This window comes from Monopterus albus, unplaced genomic scaffold (genome assembly GCF_001952655.1).
Source record: "Monopterus albus unplaced genomic scaffold, M_albus_1.0 scaffold147.1, whole genome shotgun sequence".
Classification (NCBI taxonomy): domain Eukaryota; kingdom Metazoa; phylum Chordata; class Actinopteri; order Synbranchiformes; family Synbranchidae; genus Monopterus; species Monopterus albus.
In genome coordinates this window covers 1,224,289-1,233,881 of record NW_018128027.1, presented here as the reverse complement: position 1 = coordinate 1,233,881, position 9,593 = coordinate 1,224,289, and the positions used below count along the sequence as shown (strand labels likewise).

General features: G+C 41.6%; 2 protein-coding genes across 2 annotated transcripts in view; both read right to left on the bottom strand.

The window, feature by feature from the left end:
- Nucleotides 1-628: 628 nt before the first annotated feature.
- Nucleotides 629-3,379, bottom strand: LOC109968307 (zona pellucida sperm-binding protein 3-like). Its single transcript, XM_020614472.1, has 9 exons — nucleotides 2,800-3,379; nucleotides 2,602-2,714; nucleotides 2,418-2,524; nucleotides 2,136-2,304; nucleotides 1,930-2,044; nucleotides 1,780-1,859; nucleotides 1,588-1,676; nucleotides 783-1,430; nucleotides 629-708 (listed from the first exon to the last, which is right to left on the bottom strand). Exons 1-8 carry the CDS (start codon nucleotides 3,295-3,297, stop codon nucleotides 811-813), a joined length of 1,791 nt encoding a protein of 596 aa, XP_020470128.1. The 5' UTR covers nucleotides 3,298-3,379; the 3' UTR covers nucleotides 629-708; nucleotides 783-810.
- A 182-nt stretch (nucleotides 3,380-3,561) lies between these two features.
- Nucleotides 3,562-9,593, bottom strand: part of LOC109968308 (sodium-dependent lysophosphatidylcholine symporter 1-B-like) — an 18,969-nt gene continuing 12,937 nt past the window's right edge. The window contains exons 8-14 of the mRNA XM_020614473.1: nucleotides 8,520-8,638; nucleotides 8,163-8,246; nucleotides 6,582-6,665; nucleotides 6,165-6,277; nucleotides 5,909-6,052; nucleotides 5,553-5,729; nucleotides 3,562-5,318 (exon numbers count right to left, since the gene is read on the bottom strand). Of these exons, the coding sequence (XP_020470129.1) occupies nucleotides 5,270-5,318; nucleotides 5,553-5,729; nucleotides 5,909-6,052; nucleotides 6,165-6,277; nucleotides 6,582-6,665; nucleotides 8,163-8,246; nucleotides 8,520-8,638 (770 nt within the window). The 3' untranslated portion in view covers nucleotides 3,562-5,269. The remainder of the gene's footprint in view (nucleotides 5,319-5,552; nucleotides 5,730-5,908; nucleotides 6,053-6,164; nucleotides 6,278-6,581; nucleotides 6,666-8,162; nucleotides 8,247-8,519; nucleotides 8,639-9,593) is intronic.

The following is a 9,593-nucleotide window of genomic DNA, read 5'->3' as shown; positions in this document are numbered from 1 at the left end:
GTTTTGGGCACTCATCTGTAAATATAGCAACATTTTGTACATTTATCAGTAACGTGGATCTGCACTATAGAGTTCTGTCTTGTATTTTTCCACACCAATTTTATTAAATATCCTAAGTTATTTCCCCGTCATGTTCTGAGGAGTGTCTCTACAGACGGAAGGTCTTCTTGGCAATGCTGTGGTAAACCTTTATCATACAAATCAAGTTTGTTTGTACATCTCAATCATATGCAAATGATTTTCCTTAAAATCCCACTAAACTTTATGATTCCAACTTATCTATGCGCATGACAACTAATAAACAACGAGCAGGCATGTTAAGAAGTACTGGAGTGCATTTTGTGCTGCTTTTAGTAACCGAGGGTCAAACAGTGGGATATTTTTGTTAAAACTATAATATATTCCAGACTGGTCTCAAAGATTGTAATGTAAGAAATGATCATTTATAATTGAAAGAATAAAGATTTATGGTCAGATGAAACCATTGCAGTGACTGAGGATCCTTTGTTTTCCAAACTTCCTGTCAGTCTGATTCACTGTTGCCCGTTTCCTTTACATTTGCATGCTTTTTTTTTCAGCCTTCTGAGCCACAAGTTTTAGATTTGCTGACATTTTCATGTTTTTGAAAACAAATGACAAAAATCCAACTGCATATTCATGTTTATTGAAAAGAGTCAGAATAGATACCTGCTATGGTCACAGCAGTCTATAACCTCTAGAGTCCTGAGCTTTGGAAACCCAAGCTGTGCGGTCCTCATATGAGGACGCAGGGACTCTAGAGGTTAAGCTGATCGACTCACTGCTCTGATACTACGTCCATGTGAAATACCAGGTCATCTCACTATTGTCTGCTATATCAGCCAGGCCATCATTCTTCCATTCTGTCTCCGAGATGCTCATTCTCTCTTCTTCACCCCTGACTGTGTCATCTGTAGCATTATGTAGCTGTGCCTCTCTCTGTGTACTGACTTTTACTTGCCCCAGTTGTGCCCAGTCAGGGAGCACTTCACCTTCCTTCATCTGCCCCACATCAGAGATCTCATCTTCTCTTCCCTCAGCTCTTTCTTCCTGTTCTTCACGCCCTAAAAAATTAGCTACTTCATTTCCTGATCGAGCTTCTCCTAACACATTTGACGTGGCTTCAGACTTTTCCTCCTCCCCTAAGACGTCAGGCTCTGTCACTCCTGCAAGGATAACCCTGCCTCCTTCTTCAAACTCCTCTTCCATGTGGCCTTCCTGTTCTTTGCCATCATACTTTATTACATCTGCATGTTCCCACAGGTTCTCATGGCTGTGAATTTCATCAGTGTAACGATATACGATGGCCTCGCCTTCTCTTATACTGACTGAAGAAGGTCTGACGGGGAGAGAGCTGTCTTCTGCTGTGTATGGCTGATCAGACACCAACAATGACCTAGTGCTAGCAGAGCCTTGAAAGGATTTAAAGATGTCAAGTGTCATTTTTGATGTTTAACAGAGGCCAGGCACCTTAAAGCAACTACAACATCTCTGGTAAATCTGAGTAGGAATGGATGCTTAAGTATTTTCTTAAAATCTCAAAGCATGAAAAAAAAGGACATGACAAACCTTCAATCACAGCCCTCTGGGGTTTATAGGTTGCACACACTGAATCACAGCAGTCACATATGGAGTCATCACCAGTCAGGGCCTCCCACCTACAGTATTATGGCAGACAGAATATGCTCAATGCACTTGGACACAACAGAAAAACATTTTGCATAGTCCTGGAACAGAAATTAATTCAGTGCCAAGACTCACCTGTTCCCTCTGTAGGTGCATGACTTGTGTGTGGGACCCGGGTCCTCTGATGTGATGGATAATTTGCAGTGAATTCTGACCTAACATTGACGACAGGGTTCAGTCACAGTTGCTACTGTGAGATTCCAGATAATTCTGCTTCAAGTTTACCTCAGTGTCCGGGTCAGCAGTAAACTGGAAGGCCTTTATAGAGAATCGCATGGTCTTGTTGGTCCAAGAGATGAACTGAGAGGCCCCTGGGTCACTCTTGCTGTCCAGCATACAGCTATGGATGACAATAACATGGGACTGATCCCAGTTAATCACCAATAAAGACAACATTGGCAAAAGCAAGAGATTTTAAATATTGTACATACCCAAAATTGTCTATGATTGTGTATTTGAGGGATGACTTATAATAACTTGAAGGTGTAGCATAGCAACTACTGATGTACAGTTTTTCTCCGGTGGGGAGGTAAGTGACCTGCAAATTCACGGTCTGTCCGAGCAGGTACACCCGGGACGTAGCTGCTTTGCTCCACGAATCTAAGAGTTGATTAATTGTGGCACATCATATAAAACCAAATCATTCGTATTTTAGTCATATAAAAAATACTGTAGTGAATAATGCAGTGACTATAAACACCACAATCACATACCATCCATCAGCTCGATCTGGAAGTCACTGGGACGCCCTTTCAGCCGTTTGCGCACAACAACAGTTTGCCAGGTGGGTTTTACAGCCAATTGGTACACATGGCGGCTCCTGAACAGGGTTTTGCAAGTTCTAAGTAGTAGGCCTTCACACTGAACATGTTTAAAATAACTAAGACAAGTTATAACCTTTGATAACGACATTCAATATCGACATCGACCGGGTGCGCTCTGTTTGGGAACCGTTTCGGCGAAGGCTCATAACGCAGCACGAACTTGTAGAGCAGATAACCGTGGGGCAGCTGTTAGGGGGTAAATGGGATTACAAGGTTAAAGATGCGGGGTTTCAAGATTCCGGAAACAAATGGCACAAATAAACATTTTTACCTCCCTCACGGAATCACACGCTGTCAGAGGATAGGAGAAAAGCAGGTCGCCGTATGGTCTGAGAACCCCGTTGCTTTTGCAGCTGCTGCCTAATTTCAGCTCCTCCGCATCTGCGCCCAGACCGTAAAAAGATGGTTTGACCCGTACGACAAAGTCAGATGTGGAGCAAGTGACAGAGACGTCTGGGACATAAGCAAAATCCGACTGAATGTTTGCCTCGGGCTTTCCTGGGCGCACGAACCGAAGTGGTGCAAGTGGCGGAGGAGGGTCAGGCCTTTGGGAGCCAAGAGGAGACGATGCAGAGGCGCCTGCGGATAATCCCTGACTGGGTTCTCTGTCGCCTGGCAGAGACAGTTTGATTGTCTTGGACTTTGACGTGCGCAGTTTGAAAACGTTTTTCGTTTTAGTAAACTTAGATTCATAAGTGTCCGCTGCACAGCTGAGGAGACCAAGTAATAAAACACTCCACAAAATGTAGAGATACCACTTTATGTTCATCGCAACAGACGACTGTCCTGCCACCTTTCCCGTTCAATCTGCGCGTAACACTACACAGCTGGAGGTTATGAACGGGGGATACGTCTGACGTACCAAGTAACCTCCTTGTTCAATCTCTTAATGGAACCGGTGGCAGTTCTGGGACTACTGGTTTCTTCGTTTAAACATTTTATCCATGCAGTTCATATTTTTAAACAGAATTAATTTAATACATTTCATAATAATAATGGCTTAATGATATTACAAATAAGTATGACTTTTCTGTTTTAACAAACTTTTATTCACAGACTTCAAATGTATAGCACATTGTCACCAATCTATATATATATATAGTTCAAGGTCCATCTTATAAAAAGTATTTACAATTTATACATACTGCAGACTATGAGCACCAAGGAGATGTGCGACATGCTTCCTTCAGTTCGTTTAATACAAGTTCATTAAACGATGCAGGAATACATAAAGATTTAGAGATCTTTTTTCAAATCTCTATAACCCAATGTGTTAGCCAGGAGACTGTGGTCATTTAAGTTGAATCATGTCATTGAATGAGAGGACAAAAGTCTCCTGAATAACTTGCAACTGTGTTGCTGTTTCTGGCAGTTACAATACTGCAAAGACAGCTCATTTATTCACATTGCAGCAGGTTGTGATATTTTCAAATATCTTTCCCCAGAACACTTAATAAATTATTATATACACATAAAAAAAATTATAATCCCTTACACGGTTTAAATAAATAGTTAAAGCATCTTCCTCCCTTGGAAAGTGAGAAGATGCTAAGTGACTTCAATGTAAAAGCACATTTTGAAACATCTATTAAACCTGACAGAGATTGGTTAAAATGTTAAAGCACAAAGAGGTGTGAAGGAAACATTCTCAGTAGCAAAAAGAAACAATCGTATTGCAACTGTGTGCGTGTGTGTGTGTGTGTGTGTGTGTAAGGCAGTGATTCAGAGAACCTCCGTACAGTACATCATACCATGAAGCGCCTTCAGAAGATTCAGGTACACTTCAAATATTTGCCTTTATGAATGATCTATAGAAAACAAGATACAAATAAAGGTAGAAATTGTATCACAGCTCCACACAACTCAGATGAGTGGTCTAAGTAAGCCCTTTATAAATAAGGGCTCATACTACAAGCTTATGAGAGCACTCTGAATGGAAAGTCTGACATGTTCACTCAGACATGTCCAACTTAAAGGAAACATCACACTCGAGCTTGCTTTGTGAGTAGAGGTCTGATTTCATCAAGCGGCAAATAAATACTTTATGAACAAAAAGTCACAAGCTGTGTCCCAGTTAGGAGTAACAAAACGGAAGTCAGTGAGTACTGCTGTCCTGCAAAGTAATGCACACCGGAACTGCATACAACTGGACAGGTAAAACAAAGTGTAGACAACTCCACAAACATGTGAGGAAACAAATGCATTTTTGGAAAAATAGTTTGATTTCTCTTTGTTGAGTAAAACTGACTACAGCTCCCATGAGTCTTAGTCACATATACTAGAACCTGTAGGTGCTGAATCCCAACAAGAATGTATTTTATCCTCATTAAGATGGAGTGATCAGATTTTACTTGTTCAATGGTTGATAATACTCATGTAGGTTAAAGTATAGATATCAAAAGAAAACCACACAAAATAATGAAGCATACTATGAAGTGAAAGCAAGAAAAACAGACATCGGCTCTACACTAACTGGTAAAATAATAAGATGCGGTTTGATTGGGACACAACTGTAGAAGAAGGACAACAGTAAATAGACAGACACAGACACAATGATGCTGGCTGGTCACTAGAGGGAGGTGTAAACCTGTGTGATCCACTGGTGGGGAGCCTGTAATGTGGATGTTTGGGCAGCAGCGGCGGTCTGTGGTTCCTCCTCAGTTAGTTCACACAGTTGCTGGTCATTGCCCCATGACAACACATGCAAACAGCAGCAGTGGCAGTCGGCCTGTCCTCCGTCACTAAACTTGACTCCCAAATGCTGAAGTTTCAGAATCAGAATCAGAGTCCCTGTTTAAAAAAAACAAAACAGGAGAACAGCCAAGAGTCACACACAGAAGGACTTGTGCAAAGCAAAGGTTTACTGAAGGATTTTATTTGAATTTAGTTCAGGTTATACAGAGAGGAACTGAATCAAGCAGCTCACTGATTTGTTTACTGTGGTCATGCATGAGTCTCACTTGTTTGGATGTCCTGACTGTTAAGTTTGCGAATGCTCGTGTGTGCATTTCACGCCTCACTTACAGGATTTTTTGCAGTAGTTTGCGGTTGCTCTGCCTCCTTTTTTCATCAATTGGGTAGGTCTTCAATATCAACAGTCCCACAGCAATAAGACACACGGGCACGGGAGAGACCAGCACATTCAAGGTTGAACTGACCTCCTTGGGTTGCGAGCAGCTCCCGGTCACGTAGCCAGCAAATCTGCGAAAACATGAAGATAGAGGGAGAATGGTTAAGCTGATGCTAGTCCAATCCTGCAGGATGGTCAGTTGCAGGATTTATGTGATTGTTGGTCACCTCAAGAGGATGAAGATGAAAACAAACACGTGCACGAGAATATGACACAGCTGCTGCAGATATTGACAGATCAGTAAACTTACTTCAAACTGAGGGTAGAAATACCCAAGGATATTCCAGAGGCAAACTTGCTGAAGAACACATAGAAGGAGTAGAACAGGGCTTCATGACCGTGTACGCCTGGATTCTTGATCCTGAAGTCATCTACTACATCAGGAAGCATTGACCTGGAAGCACAAACACAATGTTTAGAAACCAAAAGACACAATCAACCAAAATCTAGCAGTGATACATCTGTATATGGATCTAGGGACAGACCCTGAAAGAACCTGTGCTCACCAGGGCAAGAGGAAACTTGCCGCCACACTCACACCTGCTGCCACTGCGACCAGGTATGAAATGACCAGGTTGCTCTTAGTGCAGACAATCAGGATCATGAATGGTACTGCCCACTATGGAAAGAAACAGGAGGACAGTCATGCACTGACTAAATCCTAAGCAATAAGTTCACTGACAGAAAATTAACTATAAAAAAATGTATCAACTCATCCCCACTGAAGTTAGTTAAGAGGTAAAACTAAACATTCTTTGGTTCCAGCTTCTCAAATGTCAGAGTTTGCTGCTTTTCTCCATTTCATCTCTTTGTAAACTGAACAGTGTCAATTTTTGGACTCAAAAAATGAGAAGAAAAGATGATCATTTATCAAAAAAAAAAAAAAGTCAATAATGACAATACACAGAAGTACTAATACAAACCAAGATGCCGCAGTAAACTGCTGCTTTCTTCCCAAACCTGGTCAAAAACCACTGCCACCATGGGATGGTTAGACTTCCAGACAGCTGGAAGAAAATGTGACACAGAATTATCAGTCTTGTTGCTTAATGAAACGTCATTATGCAAGGTCACAACAGAGCAAAAAGACAAAGAATGTACAAATTGTAATTGATTGTCAGTCAAAGTTAACAAAAGCATCTGATTAATGTGGAACTATTCAATCAGAAGAAGCTGTGAAGTTTCACTAGATCAAGGTGGAGTCATCCAATTCAGCTGGCATCCATTTTCAGGCATTGTCTTGAACTGGCATTTTTCCAGTCTAACATGAATCCGTTGGCGTTCCAGGTAACTGATTAGGCATCATATTATTACTATATGGATACAGGCTACAGTTTATACCGTATCCTTAGGCCTACCAGTATAGCGTTTCAGTGGTGAGTTTACAGCAGCGCTAGGAAAAAGGTTGAGATACTGAATTCTTGAAACCATGTTATGTTTTTTTATAAACAATTTAACAGAAGGAAAAAAAAGTCTGTACTCTTACATTGTTGCAGATAATGTCTAACAATCTGTATGTACCACAAAGAAAAAGGATTACCACTGGCACAGCATGGTCAGGGCCAGAGCCAACAACGATCAGATCATTAACATTATATTCTGGGTCATGTGCAGGTTTTTGCATGTTGTTACTAGAGTTTATGCAACTTTTCATTCTGGTGAAAATCAAACTTTAGAAAAAGCTTTTCCCAGATAAATAATCAATGACTAAAATCAACTATTTTGAAATTCTGGTCTTGCTCATGTTTCATATCCTGTGGTGTATATGGTCTTATAGAACCATGTCTTCTTATAAAAGCGGTTTAAAGAATGTGGTCAAAGATGCCGCATTTGTTGAAAAATATAAATGTGTAACACTGTACTATACACCTCATTATCAACCCTGTTTTCAAGGGCCTGATTACTTTGTAATACAAGATCTTTATTTACTTATCAAGTAGCTGGAAATGTTGAATAGGGTCATGGGGGGATGGAGCCAATCCCAGCTGATATTGGGCAAGAGGAGGGGTCCACCCTGGACAGGTCACCAGTCTATCACAGGGCTGACACACACACACACACACACTCACTCCCTCTCTCCTATGGGCAATTTAGAGTCACCAGTAAACCTAAGTGGCATGTCTTTGGACTGTTGGAGGAAGCTGGAGCACCCAGCTGGAAATCACCAAATACCAAAATAAACCAAAATTCCAACTGGGCTTCATTAAGCATTGTGGGGAATGTGGAAACCACAAAGAATAAAGCGACCGTGGCAGAAGGAGGTCAAGGCACAAGGCCAAAGTGTGGCGTGTGGGCTCTTGTCTTAACCCTGGAGGAGGCCCTTTCAACTCCAGCGTCATACATCTACTCACATATGAGGGAAGGCTTCAAAGTAATGACTGAAAACCTCAAACGCCGGGAGGGACACAATGACAGAAACAGGGGTTCATGCAGCAGATTGCACGGACATCCTCCAAATCTCATGTTGATCCAGGAGTCCCTCAGTGTAAAACAGAAACACTCACCATGATGACCAAGAGAATATTCTGGAAGTCATTCCTATGGCCAAGAGAGTAGGTTATGAAAAGGGCAAAGTTTCCCTCCAGCAGCTGTAAAAACAAATGAAGAGAAGTCATTTTTAAACAAACTACAGTCACGGCTAAAGGACTAGTTCAATATTTTGGAAGCTATGCTTTGTGGCCAGGCTAGTCGGCCGGCTGCCGCTTGGGCTTCATAGTTACCATACAGACATGAGTGTGGTATCAACCTTCTCATCTCACTTTCAACAGGAAATGCAAATAAGGAATTTCCCAAAATGTTCCTTTAAATATAACTATTCAAATGTATTCAAAATAACCTCAACATCAGGCAAACAGTATTACCATGAAGGCCAGAGAGGTGAAGAGGAAGCCGATGACCAGTTTGACATATGGTCCATGACTCATCACTAGCCGCAGGCCCTGACAGAAGGTGAGCGACTCAGATGCGTTTTTTCTGTTCTCTAGAATCCACCAGGCATGAGAGGAGCACAAACAGAAGACAGGTGAAAATGCACTCCAGGCATCTGCCAGAATGTGGCCTTCACATTTTTTTAGAAATTCATTTTTTAACAGATGGAAGGATGAGAAGGGCAGATGTTGATAACAAACTGATACAAACTTTAATTCAACAGGTGTGAGTCAAGAAACCAGTAAGTCATACAGTGGGTACGGAAAGTATTCAGACCCCCTTACATTTTTCACTCTTTGTTATATTGCAGCCATATGCTAAAATCATTTAAGTTCATTTTTTTCCTCATTAATGTACACACAGCACCCCATATTGACAGAAAAACACAGAATGTTTGACATTTTTGCAGATTTATTAAAAAAGAAAAACTGAAATATCACATGGTCATAAGTATTCAGACCCTTTGCTGTGAAACTCATATATTTAACTTAGGTGCTGTCCATTTCTGCTGATCATCCCTGAGATGGTTCTACACCTTCATTTGAGTCCAGCTGTGTTTAATTATACTGATTGGACGTGATTAGGAAAGCCACACACCTGTCTATATAAGACCCTACAGCTCACAGTGCATGTCAGAGCAAATGAGAGTCATGAGGTCAAAGGAACTGCCTGAAGAGCTCAGACAGAATTGTGGCAAGGCACAGATCTGGCCAAGGTTACAAAAAAAAAAAGAATTTCTGCTGCACTTAAGGTTCCTAAGAGCACAGTGGCCTCCATAATCCTTAAATGGAAGACGTTTGGGACGACCACAACCCTTCCTAGAGCTGGCCGTCCGACCAAACTGAGCTATCGGGGGAGAAGAGCCTTGGTGAGAGAGATACAGAAGAACCCAAAGATGACTGTGGCTGAGCTCCAGAGATGCAGTCAGGAGATGGGAGAAAGTTGTAGAAAGTCAACCATCACTGCAGCCCTCCACCAGTCAGGGCTTTATGGCAGAGTGGCCCGAC